Source organism: Takifugu flavidus, chromosome 5, assembly GCF_003711565.1.
Source record: "Takifugu flavidus isolate HTHZ2018 chromosome 5, ASM371156v2, whole genome shotgun sequence".
Taxonomy (NCBI): domain Eukaryota; kingdom Metazoa; phylum Chordata; class Actinopteri; order Tetraodontiformes; family Tetraodontidae; genus Takifugu; species Takifugu flavidus.
In genome coordinates, this window is record NC_079524.1 from 16,550,553 (window position 1) to 16,575,336 (window position 24,784).

At 43.0% G+C, this 24,784-nt stretch overlaps 2 protein-coding genes and 2 long non-coding RNA genes across 5 annotated transcripts; 2 read left to right on the top strand and 2 right to left on the bottom strand.

Moving 5' to 3' along the window:
* The first annotated feature begins 6,527 nt into the window (after nucleotides 1-6,527).
* On the top strand, nucleotides 6,528-11,914 carry LOC130525854 (uncharacterized). The gene is made up of 4 exons (XR_008950603.1): nucleotides 6,528-7,068; nucleotides 7,765-7,882; nucleotides 7,972-8,092; nucleotides 11,792-11,914. It is a non-coding gene; the product is annotated as an uncharacterized LOC130525854 (long non-coding RNA).
* LOC130525841 (histone-lysine N-methyltransferase SETD1B-like) lies at nucleotides 8,209-19,426 on the bottom strand. Of its 2 annotated transcripts, XR_008950601.1 has the most exons (19): nucleotides 19,337-19,426; nucleotides 18,973-19,125; nucleotides 18,779-18,889; nucleotides 18,108-18,378; nucleotides 17,503-17,615; nucleotides 16,508-17,404; nucleotides 15,412-16,083; nucleotides 15,192-15,311; nucleotides 14,597-14,675; nucleotides 14,327-14,511; nucleotides 13,262-13,367; nucleotides 12,758-13,171; nucleotides 11,536-12,450; nucleotides 10,617-10,777; nucleotides 10,411-10,536; nucleotides 10,175-10,294; nucleotides 9,901-10,038; nucleotides 8,738-9,822; nucleotides 8,209-8,707 (listed from the first exon to the last, which is right to left on the bottom strand). XR_008950601.1 is itself a non-coding variant. In XM_057033058.1 (18 exons), the coding sequence occupies exons 2-18, from the start codon at nucleotides 19,108-19,110 to the stop codon at nucleotides 9,649-9,651; spliced, it is 4,740 nt and encodes a 1,579-aa protein (XP_056889038.1). In that variant the 5' UTR covers nucleotides 19,111-19,125; nucleotides 19,337-19,426; the 3' UTR covers nucleotides 8,209-9,648. The 2 variants fall into 2 exon arrangements, 1 of the variants encoding a protein (XP_056889038.1); XM_057033058.1 differs by having other exon boundaries at nucleotides 8,209-9,822.
* LOC130525855 (uncharacterized) lies at nucleotides 17,649-18,652 on the top strand. The gene is made up of 2 exons (XR_008950604.1): nucleotides 17,649-17,874; nucleotides 18,114-18,652. It is a non-coding gene; the product is annotated as an uncharacterized LOC130525855 (long non-coding RNA).
* Nucleotides 19,427-21,282: 1,856 nt separating the features above from the next.
* On the bottom strand, nucleotides 21,283-24,416 carry LOC130525851 (calcium release-activated calcium channel protein 1-like). Its single transcript, XM_057033075.1, has 2 exons — nucleotides 24,083-24,416; nucleotides 21,283-23,450 (listed from the first exon to the last, which is right to left on the bottom strand). Exons 1-2 carry the CDS (start codon nucleotides 24,194-24,196, stop codon nucleotides 22,896-22,898), a joined length of 669 nt encoding a protein of 222 aa, XP_056889055.1. The 5' UTR covers nucleotides 24,197-24,416; the 3' UTR covers nucleotides 21,283-22,895.
* Nucleotides 24,417-24,784: the final 368 nt, after the last annotated feature.

Here is a 24,784-nt window from a genome sequence, read left to right on the forward strand (position 1 = left end):
TACAGCTGTATTTGGATCATCTGCTACGCTAACATCATCAATAATGCATCAATTCGCTGGGCTTTAGACCCCAGAAGGGGAAAAGTGGCAGAAACTGGATGGATCTCCTGCGCTTGTTTGGATTTGAACTGTGATTTAAGCATCGACAGCTTTAGATGAGTAACTGTCAAGTGGATTAAGGACGTACGGTTAATCACAAAGTGTCTGTGTTTCCAGTCTGGGTACCGGAGTCTTACAGTAGTCTAGACAGCAGAGACTGATCCTCCAAAACAAGGAAGTGGGGACCCCTCTCCACCCCCCCACCCCCCACGCTGGCACTCCACTTGTTTAACTTTCATGACAAACACATTTTAGATGTTTTCTTATGGTGGTTCTTGAAATAAATCAGTATCAGAAGATAAGAATGGTGTAGAAATTTGACTTCAAACCTTTGGTAAATTGTGTAGTAGAAAGAATTATCATTATTCCAAATCTATAAATTTTTTTGCTTCATGAATCTAACTGTATGATCTGAACAGTATTTTTGTTTTGTCTTTCATGTCAGTACATGAGTGATCCCTTCAGAGCCCCCCCCATCCCGCTGGACGACTGTAAAGTACTCACGAATCAGCACAAGCACCATCTTTTCTGTGGTTGAACCTGGAAGTGGCCTCTGGGTGGAAAAATGCTGAATTTACATGAGCTCAGTGTTTTCATGCAAATCTGTTTGAGGCACATTCAAGAGGTGATCAGGAAGTTGAGTATTTTGAATTCCCCCTCACACACACGCACACACACACACACCTTCATCACTACCACCCTGTCATTGTTATTCACTGTTGCTGTATGGAGACATTCCTGTTGTACATCAGGATTTAGTTAAAACTCCTGTAATTGTTTTCACATGTGGACAAAGTTGTCAGTGTTGAAATTTAACACATTAAGTTACACTGCAAGATAAATTAAATGTCACGCTGTGTCAGTAGATAGTATATTACATATAGTATATCTGGAAGAAAACAATAGAGGGCCCAAATGATTTCTGCTGCTGCTGCTGCTGCAGACGTTGGGGTTGGTGAGGATGATGAGGATTTGATGAGGATGATAAAGGACATCGTTAGGCGAAAGATGCTGCTTCCGAGGACAGCATGGCTTGGCCAGACCTGAATGTGCTGGGCTCTTGTCCCGCTCCGGATATGTGCTCCCTGGTTCATGGTCCCTGAGACACAAAGATCCTCTTCACATCCTTCTCTATCCCGGCCATTGTGGAGATGCAGCATCGACTCGGCACACAACTCCTGTGGCTGCTCCGCAGCTAAATGCTCCTCCTGTCACTGGGTCGCCCCAGTGCCAGTTCAGCTGCGGGGGGCACTCAGGTGCTGGACCAGGTCTCCACAGTTGGCTATCAAAGGGCTCAGGTGACTTTCACTCATTCATTTTGAGCCCAGCAACAGGCTGCAGGTGGTATTTGTCAGTTACACGCGTGAATGTAGCTTTCAGAATGTTGCCATCACCATCTCAGGACTCTTCTTTGTTCCCCCCAATGAAGGCTTTTTGCACACAGTGTCTGTGTTGACACATTACCCACATTTACTGTAATTGTAATAAATTGTAAATTAGCACATTTAGCTGCAGCAAATTCTTTTTGCTCCCACTTTGATTAAATGATATATTAGGCTACAAGGTTCAGGCTGGAGGTCAGTGAACAACTGTGGTATCAGTGATACCTGTAGATAGACACACACACACACACACACACACACACACACACACACACACACACACACACACACACACACACACACACACACACACACACACACACGGGACAGGAGAGGAGAGGAGAGGAGAGGAGAGGAGAGGAGAGGAGAGGAGAGGAGAGGAGAGGAGAGGAGAGGAGAGGAGAGGAGAGGAGGAGAGGCAGCTCCCCCAGGAGCTCATCCTACTTTTAAAGATTCTGGGAATCAGAAGTGAAGCAGCACTCGGAGCTGCTTATCTGATGATCTGACGCGATCCGCTTCTCCTGTCGATGTTTGTGATTTGCTGCCATCTGTTGGTGATCTAGTAAATATTTCACACTGCAGTTAAAGGATTCTATCACCCAAACGTCATTCAGACAACAATTAAACACGAGCAGACACGTTGCGCTTGTTGTTGTTTTTTGGGCCTGTATTTTGTTTTTTCTTTAATCTGTCAACATAATAAGAGAAACCTAAATTCCAATAATAATGTTGTCTCCTGTACCAGATGAACCACCAGTTCGTGTCAATGGATCAATGAGAACCTTAAATAAAATGAACAAATAATGCAGACTGGCTAGGAAAACTACCTGGTTTAAATGAGCACTGTAAAGTGTAAAAAATATCTATTTTAATGAAGACATTCCACAAATGTAAAGAATCACAAGATGAATTATTTTTCTTACATCCGTATTTTTTTTCCAACTCATTTATTTATTCAAACAGGGAAGTTGATTGAAACAGAGACAGTTGGACGAGATGATGGAGGCCGTCAGTAAGTATTCTCCTCAGTTACCTGTTAAACCTCCTCAGTTACCTGTTAAACCGGTGCCCAGACTGGTTTTGCCGCTGGTGTATCGGCTGTGCGGGGGGCAGAATTGGTTTGCGACCCTGGCACAGCCTGTTGCCTGGCAGGGAAAGAGCAGGATCTCTCCTCACTGGTCCAGAGATTTCACTCCTCCGCAAGCTGGTTGGCTCTGATTTGGCGTGCAGGCCGGACAAGACGGGAGCGCATGTCTTTGGGATGATGGTGGTCATGGTGCGAGTCAGGACTCTTCCTCTCCTAGAGGCCAGTGAGGACGAGGCTGAGGGTTGTTGTTTCTTGTCGGGAACTTTTTTCTGGCTGGGATGCTGAGGCTGCAGAAGAGCCTGATTGCTCAACATCTTACACTCCAAAGCTTTAACAGCCTGCTCAGTGTAGGCCTGCGATTCAGCCCGCACCTGCGAAATCAGAGACTCGATCTCATACCTCAAAGTCTTTTGAGTGGCTTCAAGCTTCTTTCCAAAAACTTCACACAGCTCCTCCTGCTTTGCATCCAGTTTCACTGTGCTTTCTCCAGGCTCGACCTCCTCTTGGTTGCCCTGGTCATCCTCCTGCTCCAGCCTTCCTTCTCTGTCCTTCAGTTTTTGCATTAGCTCCAGAATGCTGCTGCTAGAGGTCCTCGTGTCCACCTGGGATCTAATCTGGGTGCGCACTTGCTGAAAAACGGACTGAAACTTGTCCTGGATCTTCTTGTCCTCCTCCTCTTCCTCCTCTGGACGTACAGGGTTGATCCCCTCTTCTGCTGCAGAGGCTGGATCAGCCTGCTTCTCTTGCTGGTCCAGCTCATCCTGCTTTCCATTCACAACAATCCGTGGATTTGCTTCAGTTGGCGATTTGCTCATTTTCTTTGCTTCTTGTACTGACAGTTCTCTTCTGCTCACCTGTGCTGAGCTACTACAACAACATGAGGAGTGTTGCGGTGGGAGGGTTTTTCCAGGTCTGTAGAGAGTTTGAACACCAGGGGATTCAGATCTACTGCAAGGCAGCGCGGTGATTAAGCAACAGTGCAAGAGATCAGCACGTCAAATATCAAATAAATCAGCATTCAGAAGGTAAATGAAACTAGACTTTGTTCTCCTTCCCTTTGATGATTAAGGTGAACACAGAAATGCTCAGTTCTGCTGCTACATGCTCAGACTGCTGGGTGCTCCTATGATACAGCAGCACCTCTCCCTTAAAAATGATCTTTACATTCATGTCACTTAAACGTACATATTACTGCCTGTCTTAATTTTCTCTAGTTTTGCTGATGCTGAAAACGGTCCATCAATATCTGAAGGTGGAGTTGCCCGGAGCGCCGCATGAGGACATCTGGAGATGCAAACAGGGCCCTGGACCATTGATACATTCATCCACAGTCAGATTAGACATTAACTCCTATATCTGTAATTATAATGAACAGATATACAGTAAATCTGAGTTGATTTTGATTTACAAATATTTGAAGGTCAGTGTGAGCCCCTTGACTGAACATCAGAAGCAGATGTTTGAACAGATTTTCTTCCCAAATGCATTTCAGGATCCTTTGTGGGCACATAAACAGTCAATGAGGAACAGGACCCGCAGCTGACAGTGTGAAATCAGTCATGTGCTCTATGGTTGTACCGTACGTGTTTCCCATGACAACTGAGAACCTCCTGGCAGCAGCATGACAAACAAACATCTCACGGTCCCTCCATGATGGGCGGAACCCAAAGGAATAGTGAAAAAGCTCCCTGGAGTGAGTTGTTTGTGGAATGTAGAGCAGGTTGTAGTGATGCCCTTCATCAGCATGCTGTGTGGATAAGCTCAGAACGAAAGGTGTGAGAGCGGCCAATTGTTCGTTTTTTACTGTTTAACCTCATCATTGATAGTTACTGCAATATCAAGTAGTGACAATGATGAGGATGATAAAGGTGAAGGTGATTATGGTCATGATAATAATGGTGATGCTGATGCTGCTGCTGCTGATGATGATGATGATGATGATGATGATGATGTCATGATCATGATAAGAATGAAGGCAACAATGATTATGTTGATGCTGATTGTGCTTGAGATGATCATGATGATTATGATGGTAGTGATGATGATGATGATGATGATGACGATGATGGTGATGAGTGTGATGATGACAATGACAGTGGAGATGATACTGATGATGTAATCATCATCACCATGATGACAGTGTCGTGACAATATAATGGTGATGATGATATTAATGATAGTGGTGATGATGAGGATGAGGATGATTGTAATGATTATGATAGTGATGATGATGATGGTGGTGATGACGATGATGATTTTGGTGATGTTGCAATGGCAGTGATGATGATGATGATGATGGTGATGATGATGATGGTAATGATGATGGTGATGGTGATGGTGATGGTGATGGTGATGATGATGATGATGGTGATGATGATGATGGTGATGATGATGATGATGGTGATGGTGAAGATGATGATGATGAGGAGGAGGAGGAGGAGGATTGTAATGATGATGGTGATGATGGTGATGATGATGATGATGATGATGATGATGAGGAGGAGGAGGAGGAGGAGGAGGAGGAGGAGGAGGATTGTAATGATGATGGTGGTGGTGATGATGATTTTTGTGATGATGCAATGGCAATGATGAGGAGGAGGAGGAGGAGGATTGTAATGATGATGGTGATGAGGGTGATGATGATGATGATGATGGTGGTGGTGGTGGTGGTGATGATGATGATGATGATGAGGATGAGGATGAGGATGAGGATGAGGATGATTGTAATGATGATGGTGGTGGTGATGGCAATGATGATTTTTGTGATGATGCAATGGCAATGATGAGGAGGAGGAGGAGGAGGAGGATTGTAATGATGATGGTGATGATGGTGATGATGATGATGATGATGGTGGTGGTGGTGATGAAGATGATGATGATCTGTTTGTTCTGTTTAAAGCTGATTCCATCATTCAGAGGATCAAAAATCCACCAACAATCCAACTTTCCATCCACATCCTGGACAGAGCTGAACACACGTTGCTTTTGCTCCAGATTTGGGGGACAAAGTGTCCGTGTCAGCGTCCATGACTGGACTCAGAGGTGTCCTCTCACACCCAGAGGTGCTGAGGTCCAACTGTCCACCGGCACAACAGGACAGTGGTTTCTAAATGACTCAAAGTGAACGTTTTTAATACTTGCAATGGGGCACTATACCAGCACGCACCTATATCATCACTATTCATCCCACAACTTTTACATGTAAATTTGTACAGTTTTGACTGGTTGATGTGTTCTAACTGTAGCAATTATTTGTAATTATAAATAAAAAAAACAATAAAATGATTGATTTACACTCTAAAATTCAACAGCCGGTCACAGTTATGGATGTAGAAGCAGGTGTGAGGAGGCTGAATAGGCGGGAGGTTTTTCAACGAGCCCTGCATGAGTGAACCTCCTCTCACCACTGAGCAGGAACATCTGGACATCCCTGAAGCAGCTGGAACGTTACGCTGCACTGGACATCTTTGCTGTATAAGTCTTCTCGGTGCAGGTATTGACTACTCTGTAGCAAAGACTTGAGATTAATTTGTTGATCCCGCTGATTTCTGCCTGAAATCATCATTAGCTCTTGTTTTCAGCACGAGCAGGGCAGCTTTCTCGGCTTTGATCACCTGACATTCTGGGTTGGAAATGCAAAAAAAGGTCATTCTGATGCAAAATTTCTGCCTTGTGTTTTCCGGGGGATGACTAAATCCCACGCACATCGAGCTTCATCAGAGCGTCAGCTCGAATGGTGCATTGCTCACCAGCAGGTGGCGCTCTCATGGTATTTATGCATGATTCCCCTGCATGACTTCCTCCTGCAGGTTCTGCATTTGCAGACTGATTCTTATGTTTCAGTTATAGTTGCTCCCAGTAACAAATGGTGTGATGTCACCATGTTAGAGCGAGGGGCAGTTATTAAATATTAAATACTTAAATATAAATGCAGTGTGTGGGGTGACACCCCTCAGGGATGGAGGTTCCTGCTGGGCTTCCACCCTCAAGGACCCTTGAGTCTACGTTTATTTCCAAGATATCAGAACCGTCAGGAGGAAACCTGGACTTCATCCATCATGGAAATCAGCCAGATGATGAGATGGTTCCAGTGGTGAACTGGGAATATTGGGTCTCTTTAAAGCTTAAATGTTACAGCTCCTGTTCTGTGTTCTGATAGCATCTCATTGATCAGGTGGGCGACAGCAGGGGAAACAGATGAAACGGGTCTTTGTGCCTTTTGGTAGCTTTCACCATGACTTTGCATTTTTTAAGTGGGTGTTGACATCTGGATCTCGTTTTCCACCCCCCAAAATAAGAGAGGGGGGGGCAGTTCTTCCACTGAGGCAGCTCATTGGTTGATGTCAAAAAGGCAGGAAACAGATGCTGGAGGGTCTCCAGAAGAACAAAGGGTCTGGGTCTGGAAGAATGAAACTCAAGAGCTTCCTGATGGCTCCAAAGGTTCAACCAAGATGCTCTGAAGGAGATGGACATTAGCTCAGAACCCAGCTAGAGTGCAAGGTAAACAATCCCCATCATCCATCCATCCATCCATCCATCCATCCATCCATCATCCATCCATCCATCCATCCATCCATCCATCCATCCACCTATCCATCCATCCATCCATCCATCCATCCATCCATCCATCCATCCATCAGATCCAGGCATGTCCTTGAGAGCTAATATGTGGGATGAGATTTACATTTGCGCCTACAAGAGTCTTAATCTTCTCATTTAAAGGAGTATGTGGAGTACTGCGGAGGGTCTGGAATGCAGCATATTGCCATGAATACATCTGATATTATCACTGCAGTCAATCTAATCAGGCATGAATGTGGACATGTCCCACAATGCATCACTGGTATAGAACCCTGCATTACCGTTGACTGATGCACAGGAGCATGGAGGCTAATCTATGAGAAGCTGAGGGGGAGGCTGAAAGACTGAGAGGCTCAAATCTCAGAGGACCTGGATGTTCTGCAGCTCACAACGCAAAGGGCAGATTTCTACATTTGAATTTTTACATGTTCTCAAACAAAAGTCCATGTAAAGTCAACTAATGAATATGATTGTGTCACTTGTGTTTGTGGTCTGATCATGTCAAGAATGTGTCACCTTCAGCAAATACCAAACAGCTGCTATGCTCAATCAGCCCCTTACTTTGCTTGAGCAATAACAAACTGGAGGAATTTCTTGTGATATTACTGGTGTCAGGGAGCTGAAGATCCCGGTGGACTATGGTGGCAGCGGTTATTGACTGCAGATCTTCAGCAAACCAGCTCAGGATCGTCCCACTGTGTTCCTGGGAGTCATTCCAAGGCATAACCATCAGGTGAAGGGACCAGGACAACTACTATGTTCAGCACAATCTTGGGCGATCTGGGACCTCATCACTGATTCATTAACATGATTTCTCCTCAGGGTTTTCGGGCCGGAAACTTCAGGTCCCTCTTTGAAGCCACTGAAGTGGACCAGAAGGCCAGAGGAACTCTGACTGTTGTAGCACCAATTGGAGTCTCAGAGAATGTGTGGACCCAAAGAGGTAATGTTTCAGCTGTTCATTTATATTAAGTTCTTCATTTAAAACCCTCTTTGATGGACCTGAAACAATCCATTCATGAGTTTGTCAGTTACTGAGAGGACTACAGCGACATAAAAAAAGGTGTTAAAAATAAACCATTTTTATTTATACAGGCTTGACTCAAGCGAGACACAATTCAGCTTTCATTAATGAAAACATAATCTTTACACTTTGACTCGGGCAGCCATCAAGAGGTTACGCTTATTAATTCCTTATTTTAAGTGTACTTCAGTGGGTATAAGTAGTCTACACGTCCCTTAAAATTCCAGGTTTTTGTGATGTAAAAGAAGAAGGTACGTGAGCCACAGATCGCCATCCCCCAGTGAAGTCTGATGGAAACAGCATCATGTTTTAGGGAAGTTTTCCTTCATCTACAATCAGGGCTTTGTCAAGGTGGAAGGAATAACAAACTATTCCTCATTCCAGTCAAGTAGAACAAGAAGTTTCAGTTAGAAAAATAACAACGAAAAAGAATTTACACCGTTCAATACAACAATAACCCAGCGGTGTGGTGATTTTACCAGGAAGAGTACCGGTAGGTAAATATCTCTAAGCTATGACTAATGCTAATAGTCTCTCACCTCTTACGAAATCTAAAGGGGCCACAACAAAGTGTTAGTTTAAGGGGTTGAATGTTTGTGTCACAAGGTTATTCTATGCTTTTTAAATCTCCTCCAAGATTTCAACTGTTTACATTATAAGTCACATTAATATGTTGGCTTCTCTTGGTCTTATTTTTATACGTCACAAAATCTGTTCATTTTCCCGGGGCGGTGGAGACTTTTTATATCCACTCTTTGGATTACTGTTAAATTGACCACAAACCTGAACAAGATATCGTTTCATTACTTTCATGCCAATAAAACTTTAAATGAAAACCAGCTTTCCAAAAAAAAAGTTTCCTCTCCCCGAGGCAGGATACACCCAGGAGTCACCAGCTGATCGCTGGGTTAACATGGAAACACAGACAACCATTCACATTTGGTCTGCAGGAGGAAGTACCCACATTCATACGGAGACAACATGCAAACTTCACAAGGGAAATTTGAACCTGCAACCTTCTGACTAGTTGGACCTCTGTACCACCCAGCATTGAATTGTAGTTCTAGGCCCGGGGTTTCTATAAAGCACCGAGACAATACGGATTGTAACAGATGCTATATAAATAAAGATGGACGAATTGGCGAGAACTGAGGGAGTGGCAACAGCAGTGATCCTCGTATATACATAAATATACTGTATATTAAAGCCACATAATTTGAGGCTATTTTGTGTTACTTTTTTCTGATCATAACTTTTTGATTTAATGATTTTATTCAGGATATTGATGCCAGGTGTCAAATGATCATTTCCTTGGTAGATTTGAGCTGTGACAGATGGTCCTGCATCGTTCCCATGGAGCACCGTCCTCCTTTCCCCTCCGCACGTCTCACCGTATTGTTTTCAAATGATGTTTTTCCCAGATGTGTGTTCATATGGTGCAAAGCCTGATGCTCTAAACAGGCCATTCTCTATGATCAGTTCAAGGACCCACGGCAGCCAGTGGCTCTGCACAAACATGGAATCTTTGTGTCCTCAGAAGGAAACTTGTAGTCATATGTGATCTCTTCATTGATGCTGATTGGCTGCCGGGAGTATATCACTATCTTCTTCTGGGACTCCACAGTGATGATCTTTGCGTAGCAGTTAGGCTACAAACAAAAGACATGATCAGGTGTCAACTTTCTGATTATTAACATTTAACATCGACACGGGTGACTGTTACTCACATTACAGCTGTGGTTAATAAATCTGGCCACGTTTCCACATTTGGTGGCGTCAATAATAGTTTCCTGATCAATTCTGAACATGTAACTGCTTCTAATGCCGCTTTCTTCATATCTCTGCTCTCTCATGTCAGCAATGACCTAATGAGAAATAAAAGAGATTTTCTTTTATATTCCTAGTGAGAAGAACCTGAAACGAGCAAAGGTTCTTAAGGAGCTACTGTGTAAATTATAGAGAAAGCAAAAACATCCCAGTGAGAACTTGTGTGCCTCCTACCTGTCTGATGATTTCGCCCACATACTCCATCACCATCTCTTCTGCTGCTATAGGTTCCATAGCGAACAGGCCCCACTCATGAATGTGACTTGGACTGAAACGGGTCATTTTCTTACGGAACTGTTATTTTTTTCAGCAGGAGGGGGAAAAACATTGGTCAATGTCTTATAATTTGGAGGCCAAATGACAGTAGCAAACTTTTCCGCATAGATTTGTCACGGCAGTTTCTTTCACACCTTCAGTTGGTTGAACTTGAGCAGGTCACTATCACAATTGAACGAAGACAGGAGACGACGCTGTTCCAACCTGAAGTCGGATCCCCAACGCAGTGATGTTGACTGTTGGCCGGCGACGCCCGTTCCCTGAACAATATTTGATGGCAGTCAGCACTAAAAGTGTTAAAATAGATGCTGAGACGTTCCCAACTGCACCTCTGGAATACCTGTGTAGATGGAAGCTCAGCGGACAGCTCTGTGTTGTTCATATACGTCCGTTTATCTTTGGTACTGGTTCTGTAGAACCCTTCACTCCGAGCGGAGCCGGTTTTGTGCTGAGGTAGCCAGGGTTGAGGTCTGTCCTCCTTCTCAGTGGGAACCTTTGTCAGTAAGCAGCAGTTAAGGATGACAAGCTGAAAGTAAAAAGATAAATGTATGTTCGGACACTGAACTCATCGGAAGCTCAGATCCACTCCGTTGAACATAAACATCCATCACAACAGCTAACTTGTCTTTCTCCCTCTGCCTCTAGTGCAGGCATGGGCAAACTACGGCCCGGGGGCCACACGCGGCCCGTTAAACGTTTTAATCCGGCCCGCCAAACTTGAAAAATTAAATGAATAAACCTTGTTAATGTTATATTTTCACTGCAATTCTGGTGTTTTCCCACTAGAAAAAAGACAGTCAGGAGGAGAGTGATGGTGATATCCTGAAGGATAACAGAACTTTCAGTGCTTTAAAATAGAAATGGTTATTAATTTTTTTAAAAAGGCACATTTTATTCATTTGATTTTAAGTGTTTTAAGACTCATTCCAAAGTCAGATATTTTGTTGTAATGCTTCTCTTCATTTTCATTTGAAATTAAAGCACATGTTTTCTCCATATCCCAAGATGTGTATTTTTTCTCCAATGAGGTGAGGTTACCGAAGCACTCCATCCATCCATCTGCTCCTGGTCCGGCCCCTTTGTCAAATGTTAGAACCCATTGTGGCCCACGAATCAAAATGTTTGCCCACCCCTGCTCTAGTGGCACCCATTAAAATAGCCAAATATATCAGTGTCATGAATGAATCCGGCATTTATGATTAAAAAGCACGTAAAATGTTCTGCATCGCAGGCAGATCACGCCACTAGAAGGAGGATATGAGGGTGAGGTGTCCACAGGGTGTCATTGATCCACCCTTGGCCACAGCCCTGTGCCTGCAGCCTGTCATAGGCACAGCGCAGCAGCTCGGAATCTTCTTCATCCAGGCCATCCTCCCAGACCTTGTGAAGAATCCTCCTTTCCCCACCAGGTGAACGGCGCCTGTAAGAGGAGGGAGAAACTCCAACTCTTTTGAGTGATCTCTGCCGTTGAGAGAGTTTCCACCTCCTCTTTAACTTCTTGTGTTTTCTCTCCAGGAAAGCGTCCTCGCTCTCTCTCCAGCTTCCTTCATAAAGACGCCCGGGCATGTTCTCCAGTCCTTGCAAGGGTTTGGCCCGTACCCCTGAGCCGCTCCAGGTTTCCCTCCCATCTGAAGAGAGTGAAGAGGAGTCTGAGATGCAGCATGGTGACGACACGCTATGAGAGTCGCACAAAAGAGTTTGTGAGGTGTTTTTCCTCCTGTAGAACACATCTCCCCGGGATAGGATGATGTCCCTCCCAGGAGTCTTTGGGGCTCTGACGTATGAGGCAGCGGGCAGCCTGCATGTGCTGCATTCTGCCATCTCCCTGTCAGATTCACCCACAGAATTGCAAAGGGTCCAGTAATTTTTATTCTCTCGGCCAGGCGTCCTGGGTCTGTCCTGGTACAATGTCTGCAACGGCGTGGAGGAAACTGCGAAAGGCTCAGTGTGTGCTTCATCAGCCGAGTCCTCAGGTTCCAGTTCAAACACGATCCCCATTCCCGGCGTTTGCGGTCGGTCCATCTCCTGCACTGTTGGGGACGTCGGCTTACTTCTCAGGAGCAAGTCGGGGTCACTGTCCACCACAATACCTGTCGGAGTCACAGGTCTCAGGGGTTCCACAACAGATCCCTGTAGCGAGGCAGGATCCTCCAGTTCTGCGTCAAGGTCCAGCTCTGCTATGACAGAAAATTGTGGACAAACACGTTCTAAAACCACAGTTTCCACTCTTTATCAACACATTTAACTGTTACACTATAACACACAACCCTTTTAGCTTCTGTTTACAAGACTGCCGATCAAGGTGTTACATGATACCTTGGAAAATGCTGATACGACCATATTATCGGCGTTCCTGATGTGTTCTCATTACAGAACATATTATAAGAGGTCTGAACTTTAATTATGGTTTCCTATGCATACATCGGCTCTAATGCTGTCAATTATCATCAATCATTGCGCCACAAAATCTTGAACATCCACCTGGAAATCCTACAAGCGGCTGGGATGGTGCATATTCCGGGGAGTCACTGTTTTGGAACCCACTAACAGGGTCCAGTTCACAGATGTCGTGCTGACAAGAGTTGCAACGGCCGTCCTCGGGGTCCTCCGCGTCGAAGGGACCCGACCAGTTTTCTAGACATAGGTCCAGCTCAGCGCCCGGGGTTAGTGGGGCCAAGGGGGTCATGGGAGCCTCTATTAGCATTGACTCGTCGTCTGACGACACTATGATGCAGTCTTCGCTGCTGTCGTCCGCACGCTGCTCCTCCTGCATGTCTTCATTTTCAAGACTGAGCTCAGAATAGGATGATTCCTCAGAACTCTCCGAGTGGGACGAGTCAGAGGAGTCCAAGTCAGAGGAGAACTCACTAGGGGAGCTGCCATGTGACATATCATCTGATGGGTGGAATAAACACAAGTGTAAACTCAAGTGTTACTTTCAGTAGTATTCAGTATTGCAGTATTATGACCGGAGGTAGATTTTACCTAAACATTGGACGTCTTCAGTGGTTTGAAAGATGCTGGAATCCTCCTGCGAATATTTCTGTGCTCCCACCTCTTCCTCAGCCTCATCATCACCGTCTCCAATAGACTAATTACAACCAAAACAGGAAATGTGTTATGCAATCCTTAGAAATTCCAATTCATAATTACCCTGAGCGCCTTAAGGTTCCGATATCTTAGTGGGTGCTGGAAGGGACATGCGAGCTTCATCAATCCGTGTACATGGGTGTTGTAGTAGCTCTGGAAAAGGCTTGCCAGAGGAACCCTGGGGGGGCACTCCGGAACCATGGGGTGGCAGACCGGCCCTCCAGCTCTCACCAGAAGCATGAAGCAACTGGGATGAAGGTCAAATCTTCTAAATTTATTTAAATTAAATTGAATTCTAAAATTTGGGTCTGGTCCCAACATGAATTGTTGACTCCCAAGATGTTCCGGTGGGTCCTTTCTGGTTGTTCCTCAGTCAGGGTTGGAGACCAAAGATGACCAGGCTTTTGTGGTCTTGGGAGCAAACAATTCCTTCAAATCTATTCTTAAAGCCCATTTTTACAGACAAGCTTTTATGCGATCGTATTGTCCTTCTGTCCTTAACTGTTGTTATGCTGTTTCTTTTTTATTAAATGTGCTCTTTAATGGAACTGATAATTATTATAATATATGCCAATTTTGAATTAAAGACAAAATTGTAGTAAATAACACAGCCATAAAACATTCTCAATTTATTCAGTATGCTAATAAAAAACACACAAACATGCTAATAACTTTCCATATTTGATTAACCCCTCTTCATTAACGTTTAATTAATACAAGTGGTTCTTGATGCAGTTTGGTTCTTGAACACAACTGCTTGTTTGATGTTTCTAATGATTCAGGTCGTGTTTATGACTGTAGATTCTTCTATAGTTTCATAGTTATCGCCACAACCACCCGGAAACGGGACCTAGCGTATGCGTATGTTGTCAAGTTTTATATTAAAATAAATAAATAAAATGAATTCACTGAACAATCTTCAGCTTATGGCACTATCCCCATAGAAAATCAAGTCTTTACCAAACTTTGAGGATCGTCAGTCATCAAACCCTGATGTGGTTGGTCTGAAGTTTCTTCTTTTGTGTAAGCTTCTTTTCTTTTATCTCCATCATCATCGTCATCATCATCGGAGTCAAGTATATGTGGTCTTGCATGTCTGCGTTTGGCTCTATTAGGTATAAATGTGTCATCGCTCAGTTTTTGAACTGGAAAAAAGAAAAAACCACAATCAGAAGCAGACAGTTGCAGCCATTGTAACCAAGTAGGAAAGATTTGATCCAAAACACTGACCAGAGGTGTCATGAGCTGAGCTTAACACACTGTCTGTGTCCTTTGATGAGGCAGAATCACAGATTTGTTTTCGTTTTACCTGCAGGATTAAACGTTTTATAACATGACATCAATCAGGAAAAAGGCTGGAAACGGCTCGTTACTTTTATAAGACTGAAAATGTAAAGTATCAATACTCATCTTCTATATTTGTGTATTTTGAACAAGTGAAATCAGACTTCCTTCTGTATAAATCTGACTCTGGCAAGAAATTCTAAACTATTTAAAAATACAAAAATAAAAATACAATTTCACTACTGTAAAGTCAGCCTAGTGTCTCATGCGCAGACACCTGCTGGAGAAAAACACAGCAATATAATTTGTACACTAATTTGAGACCCATTAAAATAGCTCCCTAAAACTCTGTGGGCCACATTTGTAACTATGACAGGAACTACCATTAATGTAAGGAAATGTTCATTAGCTGTGTGCAGGAGCTTCTGAGTGTATACATTATGAACCATCATTATTATAACAGTAGAACCTCCTTTCTGTATAGCTGGAATGCATCCATCTAGTGATCTAGTATAGTACTGTCATGGCAGCACTAGTTTACCTTGAAAGATGGCAGTGGAGGTTTTTTGCCCTGTTCTATCCTGAGCCATCCATGGGGATTAATTGCAGTTCTGCTCTTTTCCCCAACGGTTGTTTCTCCTTTTAAAGTAGAATCCTGCATCTAGTGAATAAAATTACAACAGTAACGATGAACAAACCGTGTTAAGAAAAGCAAATTCATCTTTCTAAAACTTGTAATTATTCAGAATTTAAGGAATTACCTTTGTTTTCCTATCTTCACACTCCCACCAGTCTTCAAACCTCTTAAAAGCAATTCCTTCAATCATCCTACGTGTGATGTCCTTTTTAATAATTACCTTCAGCTCATCAATGATGACTTGTAAAACCTTTTCTATTGTAAGCTTATGGGGATTTTCCCTCACAACTGGGAAGTTTGGCGGCGGGACAAAGGGGTTAAATTTGAAAGGTGAAGGCCAGGGAGGCAGTGGGAAAGGTAGAGGAGTAGTGCCATTGCTTTGAGAACTTGTATCCAAAGGAGCAGGGGGCACCATGGGAAATGGAAATCTGAACAAAGGTGGTGGAACACATGGTGGTACCATCAGAGGTGGAGGGGGTCGGAGAAATGTAGGTGGAGCGGGAAGAGAAGGAGGAGGAATGGTGGGAGGTGGGATGGGGATGTGCTGGCCTGGTGGCGGGACCCACCCTGGAGGGGGGAAGGGAATTGTCCCGTTCAGCAGGTGAGGTGAGACAGGAGGAAATGGAGGGATGGGTAAAGGAAAGGGGGTCTTCGTTGGCTGGGAACAGTTCGACTGAATTCTAAAAAGGGGAAGAGAGGCGTTTTCTGTAGAGGGAAAGGATGGAGGGTGAGCAAAAGAGGTCTCCTCTGTTGGTGCGTGTGACTTGTTGGCGTTTTCATCTGCTGCCTGATGCTCCTGGATGAGGCAGAAAGACTGGATTTTAATTATTAATAGAAATAGGAATCTTACTTTGGGTGAAAAATGGAACTTTTGAAATGCTGAGGGGTAATAAAGTATCAGTATGAGACATGAGAAAATGCTAATGGACTTTAAGTGTCTTAAATATAACAAAAATCTGTAGAAAAGGCCCATTTTATCCAATTTTTCCTCATTTGTATGTATTGTTTTATTAAACAATTTATTTGTTGTTAAGTTGGGGTTTCTACTGAGTATATCAGGTGATGCAATAAACTTCATATATATAAATGGTAGGAAGGAAGTTTAAGATTAAGAAAAAAAGTGGAAAATGTACTGCTTGTACGTGTTTTACTTGAGTAAAACGTTGGTAAAAGCATAATTTAGGTAAAGAAACGAAATGCTAACATTACCAGTGTAGTACCTTTAAACGAAGGAATGGCTGCATCTGTTTCGCTTCTGTTCCGGTGCTGCATTCTGCCAGAGTGATGTCAGGTGAGCGAGGAGATTGTGCATGTCTTGTTAGAAAAGACACCGCTTGTGCAGTTTCATCCTCCTGGTTTTCCTCCGTAAGTGAAGAATCCCTTTCAGAGCTGGTAGTGCAGGATGCAGAGGAAGTGGGTAAATGGTCTGAGGCCGGGAGGGAGTTGGCTGAACTAGTTGGGCGGTCTTCAGAGGACACATCAGCCTCCAGAGTCTTTCCACACATGACTGAAAGAGGGGAATTCTTTCTGTTTATTAGCAAACTTTCAATACGGGAGTCCAGGCTCTCAACTTTAGAGGGTTTGGAAAAGCTAATAGACTCAACTGGTGTGATATTAATGTTGAGAGTTGCTGAAGACGCGCAGTTTCCATAGGATGAATTAGGAGTTGCAGAAACCACAGGTTCTTGAAGGGGGGTAGACACTGCACTGTTGTGAGGAGAGGATTGTGCACTGTCATCCCACACTTCAAGATCCTGACTACTACTGAGTAAAGGTGCACAAAGCGCGTGTGGTGGCTGTGGTTTCTTCAAAAAGAAGAAGTCCGTGACTTTGCCCCTGTGAGGGCCCGTGGATTTATGGCTGCAGACGTCTTTCCTTAAAGGTTTGGGAACACTGAGAGTAAAAGACTCTCCCTGGAGGACCGGAGTTGCCTGAAGGCTGGAGTAGCAAGAGTCCTGGGAGAGAGGCGTGGCGGAGAAGAAAGGGGTGCGGGGGGTTCCCTGAGAGCATGGTGTACACATGAAGCTGCAAGGTGTATCCTGGCAAATACTGGAGTAGGCTGTGTCCTGGGAAAGGGGTGTGGCAATCATTGTGGGGCTGGACACACTGCTGTGCTGCTGTGACACACAGATAGGATAAAGAAAAGAGAACAGCAGTGTTTTAAGGACACTCATAGACACGTGATTATGTGTTTACGTAAGACTAATGTATTTACTGCCAAACTGTCAATCAAGCCTTGAAGCGCCTGTTCACTGCTGCCGACTGGCAACGTCCAAGGGGTGTAAAGGCCACGCAGGAGGAGCTGGATGTAACGTTCCCTGTTTTCACCTGACAAAGACATCTGTTTTTACTTATTCAATACCATCAATAAGCAATGATAGGAAAGCCAGACTGTTGCTAGAGGCCCGTTGGTTGTTGTGGTCCTGCTAATGTATGAATGCATGGAACATCGTAACACAGAGGTGCACGACAACTGTCCACGAAGACGCCGTCAGACCGCTGATATAAAATATGAGCCAGCGCGTAAACCAGTGGTCACTCTCTGCCCACATGAGGGAAAATTAGAGTCTTCAATCATTGGCGGCAGGTTTATATTCTACATATTTACATCCTTCTGTCATGGTTAATGTAATTTGTTGCTTACAGAGTCAAACCTTCGAGTAAGCCAGAGCCTTAACTTTGACTTAACTAATACATTTTTCTCCACAATGTATGAATGACAGAAGATTCTAAACTCAACTAATCCCACCTAAGCTTTTATCTTCTACCAGAGGGCCAGAAAGAGTATGTTTTTAAGAGTATTTTCTTCTGATTCTTTACCTTTAGGGTCGATTTCCACATGGATGATATTTCCCATCACTGATGTCTGGTGCAGGTGCTGCACGGCGTCTTTCGCTGCCTTCACTGTGTCAAAGATGACCTTTGCAATTCCTAGATGCTTTTTGTTTTTTGGATTGTAAAATATCTCCACTTCTTCAGTGTTTCCATGGATTTTGCACATGTTGGTCAAGAACGCCTCGCTGACATTGTCATTCAGCCTGGAAATGGTGAGTTCTTTAGGAGGGACTGGGCCGATGTACCATTTATCCACCTGAAAGGATATAAGCGGAATTATTCTTGGTCTGATGTAACTAAATTCACTGATAGGATCCATCTGCTGTGTACATTTGACTTTATTCAGTTTTCAGTTTTGTCCTCCTTGTGTTCTCTAACGTCCCTCCCTCCTCCCTTAATTACCCTTATGTGTCTCACCTACGTCTAATTACAGGTTAACAATTTTGATTGTATAAGACGCTATATAAATAAAGATTGATTTGATTTGGTTGATCTGAGGCAATAATAAAGGAATAAACTGTTGCACACCATTTATTCTGCTTCTTGATAAACTAGTTTGGGGTAAATCTGTTGGAGAGGAGAAAAAAAAGCTTCATCCTCACAGGATTAAACGTGTTTAATCCATTTTTGTCTGCACAACATCTCTGTGGAAATACCTTAAATTTAGCAGGTAAGAGCCAGGTCCTGTTATTTCTGCTCCACAGCCTGCAGATGCGTGGATCTTTGACCGTGTCCAAAGGTTCCAATCCTGCTGGTAAATCCGCCAACTACCAACAACAACCACATTATAACACAGGCAAAAGCCTGATAAACACCAGGAATATTGTAATATAAATATAAATATGCTTACAGGTATATTAAAGCGTATCCCATCAAAACGATACACCTTGTAGAATCCTTTAGTCAGGGCAGGGTCAATAATCAGCTTGTAACTTGTCAGATGTTGAGGCACCGTCTCTCTCTCAGTAGTTTGTTTTTCACTTTCCATTACATTGGTCAAAATCTGAAGAATAAATGAAGATAAATATAGATTAACGACAGCTACCGTTAGCCGCTAGTGAGGAGCAACACACCCACAGGTGATGCAGAGAGCATCACCTGTTACCTGGATTTTTTTGTTTTCAAAAAGCAGCTGGCGGCCAAACTACTAGACTACAGACTAAATGTCGCATGACACGACCATCCGACGATAAATGTAGATAAATGCATCCTACCTTTACCGAAGTTTTATCCGTTTGTGCAGCAACATTTTAGAGAATGTTCAGCTTTAGAGAATAAACAGTTCCTCGCCCTGCCTGGAAAATGTATTCATCCGCCAAAAGATACAGACGAGATATAGATCCTCAAATGATGCGGAAGGATAAGATAAGCTATAATAAGATAGGATGAGGTAAGATAAGCCGTTATTTATAAAGACAATTTAAGGAAAAGATTAAAAATATATTATTCAAATAGATATTTTAAAAAATTAATCGACAGAAAGGTAATACCTCACAGAGTAAATAGGAAGAAATGGATGCACTGTAAAACCAAAAATTAGCTTTAGTGACACTACACTTGAATATAACTATTATAACCAGTGCAATAATGTGCAGGCTAACAGGAGATTTGTGTTTTCCTCATGGCAGTAAACAGGAAGGAGCATCACGACTGTTCTTAAATTATAAATTACATATAGTTCTTCCCACATGTTGGCTGGAGCCGTCTGTCGGTGAAGGAGGCGAAGGCTTCTCTTCTCCACCATAAATGACAGATTAGCTGTCTCCCATCACCTCTGTCCAGGAGACAGCCCTGGACAGAGGTGGCCTTCCTTATCAGTCTGTCCAGCCTCTTGTCCCTGGCTGAGATGCTGCCTGTCCAACTCCACACAAGACAGCTGGTACCACCACAGAAGGACCTCAGGAGAACCACCTGTACTCCAAAAGACCTCAGCCGTCTGAGCAGGAACAATCTATGATGTGAGGTGGTGGTACACCCCCCCACCCCCCTGCTCTTGCTGTTCCCAGTAGATGGACTGGAATTGAACCCACTGGAGAATTTAAAAACCAAAACACCAAAAACATTGTAGACATAGGTAGACTGATAGAGGTGTATCAATAGGTGACGTTCTTGTCCACCAGAGAAGCACAGAAATAATATACATTCACAGGATACTCTATAAATGTTTTCTTAATGTAATTACCAATAAATTAACTTCTATTATTTAAAAAGGTTTGCAATATATTTTGCCGCTGCTCTATTGCTGCTACTGCCTTTTCCTCTAAATTAAAGTTTAAAAAATATGAGTTTTATACTGTATTCTAACAATATGAAGAATGTGGACAGAAAAATATACAAGAAATCAGTATTCCAAATGAATGGTTGTTAAATTCCAAATATAATGAGAATATAATTTATTTCTTTTAAAAAATGAAATAGTTGGAGATAATTACATGAATGGAGCAGCAGAGTCCAATCCCTAATTTACACAGATACAGCTAACACACACACACATGCAAGTCTCTTTCTAGGGTGGTTTCTGTTTATCTCTGGAGTATCTCTCCATGTGTATAAACCCACTTCCAAGATAAGCAGTCATCCATCATGTGTCTCCCAACAGAACATCTCCCAGAAAGGCTTGGCAGGAACTACAAGAAGGAGCTGGATGAGTTCAGGGCTGCTATTGTAGGTGGTCTGAAGGTTCTGCAGAGCTTAAGGGATCTTTCTACAGTCAACTGATCCAAAAATGGATCACTTTTGGTGGCTGCTTCAAGACCCGAATGTCTTAATACACATGTGAAATATTGTTTTTATTATCAGTGTTGGCCTCCAACAGAGTATTTGATCATTGAAATGATGAGTGACAACTGTTATGATGAAGGTGGTGGAGTGAATGCACAAGGTTGGTCTCAGGATGAGGGTGAAAACAGACAGCAGAAGAAGAAGGAAAGAAGGAAGGAGATACTTTGTTGATCTCACGAGGGAAAATGCAGTTTTACGCTGTTTTTAATTACCAACAGCTGAAGCTCTGAGTTAATCGACACTTCATTTAAGTAGATTATGGATGATTATACTCAGGATTTCTATGACAGAGCTGTGTGGTGGTATAGAGTATTTAGGATGCTTTTTATATCAAAAAGAAACTTATTCAGAGAAAACAACCAAAGAGGGACAACCAAAGTCAAGGAACAAATGGATTTTACTGCATCTTTCATGTTCCAAAAGTTAAAAAATGAAAGCATCACAGTTCTGATTACAGCATTTACACACACATACACATAGTGATATAAAACCCCTATGACAAATAAGAACGTTGGTCTCCGGTTTTCCTCGGAGCCCTGTGGCCAGGTCGGCACCCATGGGCTTCGGCTGGGCCCAGTGTGGGACACCTGGGTAGGGTTAATCTTGATTCAGGACTTGGCGTTCCGGAATCATTATTTTTGAGAGGGGTTGGACTACTGCCATATAAAATGGCCTAAGGATTACTTGAACAGGTTTAAAATTGGTTAAAATAAACTCAATTGAAGCTCTGTAAACCACAAACGCTTTCATAAGTATGGCTCAATCCATTTATCTATTAATCCATAGATAGAGACATATACCCAGGCTTCTGTCGCCATATAACCATGATTTTTCTTTACATGTATAATAAATAGTCCAGCTCTGTAACTGTGCATATCTGTGTGAAAAATAGCTTTTGTACAAGAAAAAAAAGTGGTCAAATCCAATGTAAGAACACACAGAAGAGCCCCAGGCAAGTGCTTGTAAACCAACAAGTATACAGACAAATATAAGCAATACACAACAAACATAAATATATGGATGCCTTCTAATAACACAGTTACCAACACTTCCATTATAATAGCTTGAAACGGCAAAAAACAAATTAAGTGACTCAGAAAAAAAGAAAACAACACTTTTGAGACCAGCGATTCAACTGTCAGGCTCTATTACAGTTGTGCAATACAGTAACCCAAAACGTCAAATTTACGTACCTATTTCTCTTGAGACCTTTAAGCCTTTATATACACACACACACACACACACACACACACTGATGGAAACTAAGGTGTTGGTTATGTGACCAGTATGAGATGTGGTGACATCTTGATAAAATAAAATACATGAAGACATTTCAAACAAACAAGGCGCTCATATATATTGATGACAATAGTTACGGTGTAAACAAAGCCATCTTAAAGACCACTACGTCATCAATGCACGCCATACGACAAGATGGCAGGAGGCAGTTACAGTGGCACATACAGCAGGTACGTAGTACATCAGGACACCTGAAGCAAAAACAGATACTTTAGGCAATTCACCTACGATGCAGCTGACCTTCTAAACATTTTTTTCAACTTGTATAACTTGATTTTTTTGACTGCTTTTAATTTTAAAATGCATGGAACCCTACTACTTTGTGAAAGCACAGCTCCAAACTTTCTTTTCACATTCACCATATATTTTTCACTTGCAGCTTACAATTTGTTTTCTTGATTTATATTAGGAAAATTCGCTGGTCTGGGATTTTTTTTTTATCCTTACACCCGTACTGTGATGCAGGGAACAATTTTAAAATGAAAATAAGCATAAACTGAGAGGTATTTTCAGCTTCTACTGATTGACTTTTGGTGAGCTCTCATGTCATCTACAAACACAAACATTGTAGAAATGCTCAGCAGAAGAATCTAGCAGAGCTGCAACCAAAAATAAAACATTTCTGCACTATGGGGAACAGAAAACAATGTTTAACTGCACTGTCCACTGCTGTTTAACAATAGCTGGCTCCATTTAAGGGAACTCCACAGTGGTCTTCAGGTCATCAGTTTCAGACCTGTGGTCCAGCTGGTTTTGGAGTCGAATGACCTGCTCCAGCTCCCGGATCTGTCGGTCTGTTTTGTGACTGACGAGGGTGCGGTAAAAGTGGACGGCGAACATGATAAAAACCAGCCCGAAGGGAACCATGATGCAGGTGGAAGCAATGGCAGCAGCCTCACCAGAACTTAGCGTGCCATTGTTCCCTTTGGCGTCGTCTTTGTTCTTCAGTGGTAAGAACTTCACCCAGCAAAGGAGCATCACCTCGGTCAGGAAGAGCAGGGTTCCGATGACGGTGGAAAACGCCCAGGCGAGTTCTATGTGGCGGTGCATGCGCTCGTGAGGAGATTCATTCACAGAATTGAGGTTGTGGACATTACTCACAGCTTCGAGGTTAGGCAGAATGCAGGTGCTGATCATGAGGGCAAAAAGGTGCACAGCAACCAAGACTGTGGTACAGGCGCTAAAGGCTATCAGCAGCCCCGGAGGATACGTATATTCACGCTCCAGCTGAACCTCCACCATGGCAACCTGGGAAAATGACATAAACGAGAGTATAGTTGAAATTCTCATTCAATGTCAGGACAATGTTTGTGTCCTAAACTTTTGAGTTTCCCTTTGTTCAATAATGCTGACCAGCCTGGCGACAGGAACGCTGCTTTTACATTAGTTGACCCATCAATTTGCTCTGTGCAAACCAAAGACGTCTTTTTGCTCATGAGGATAAGTAGAAGTAGTCACAAGTCAGGCCTGATCCAATTAAAAATGTTCCACTATGAAATATACATTAATTCCTGGGTAAATGTGCTGTTTGTTCAGTGAATAGACCAATAAATATATATAGACTCCAAATGTAACTTACTGGCACTGGTTAAGGTTCCGTTGCGGGAAACGTGCGGTTGACTACTAATAGCCGACAGTCAGTCAGAAGCCTATTTCATTTTCTCTTTATTAACATGACCAATAAATCTCTTGATGCATATGAAACACGTCCTATATGTGCTTGTGAGTACTCATGTCATGATGTTAGATTCCCCTTGCACATTATTCACATCCCAGTCAGTAGGCCCTTGAAAATATTTGAAAATGAATAATCTACGTCACATGCATATAGCTGACATCTAAGACCATAACCTCAATTCCGCCACTGAAGTTAAACTCACCATGGCGAATCCTGACAACAGAGCCGAAGTTCTGCTGGTGGCTTTCAATTTGGCTCGACTCAAGTAGAGTTTTCTCCATGACAGAGCCTGCATGGAGTGCTCGCTCAAACTCATTACGAAGGTTGTGTCAGTTCCCTTCTAAAATAGAAAAAAGGAAGTTTGGTGGCCTCTGAATCAGTTGTCTCCACCGGATGGTGAAGAGCGCAGATAAAGCACGCGTGAAACGGTTTTCTTTTTTTTTTTACGACCTCCAATAAGCAAAGCGCGATAGTGAACTGGACCCAAACTTTCCAACAACAGCTGACTTTGCTGTCAGAGCAGAGAGAAGCCAACATACCCATAATTCAACGCTCTCCGATGGCCCTGCAGCAGCCAGCACTCGCCCATAGAGGGCGCTCGTGTACTTTTAACATTCGCCGACGGGCGGTCAGAATAAGAAATACGTAACTTTTTTATGCAGAACTTTATTGGTATGAAAGTATACATAACACCAACAAAGTGCAGACGTCATGCACAACTGTTAAATCTAATGTTGTGCTCTATTGTTGTAGTTGCATCGTTGATATTCGAAGGGGGTTATCTTTATATTACAGTGTAAAGTTGACATAGGTGAAATTGAGTGGTCAATAAACAAAAAAAACAAAACAGCAATAGTAGTAGTAGTAGTAGTAATCACGACGCAAGATAATGGGCTGCAGGTGG

Excerpts from the sequence above, each read along its gene's own strand:
- LOC130525851 (XM_057033075.1), bottom strand. The coding sequence starts at position 24,196 with ATGAGTTTGAGCGAGCACTCCATGCAGGCTCTGTCATGGAGAAAACTC. Across the intron at positions 23,451-24,082 it reads TGTTGTCAGGATTCGCCATG|GTTGCCATGGTGGAGGTTCA; the intron begins GTGAGTTTAACT and ends TCATTTTCCCAG.
- LOC130525841 (XM_057033058.1), bottom strand. The coding sequence starts at position 19,110 with ATGGAAAGTGAAAAACAAACTACTGAGAGAGAGACGGTGCCTCAACAT. Across the intron at positions 17,405-17,502 it reads GCTTGATTGACAGTTTGGCA|CAGCACAGCAGTGTGTCCAG; the intron begins GTAAATACATTA and ends TGTGTGTCACAG. Across the intron at positions 13,368-14,326 it reads CTGACGATCCTCAAAGTTTG|TCTATTGGAGACGGTGATGA; the intron begins GTAAAGACTTGA and ends GGTTGTAATTAG.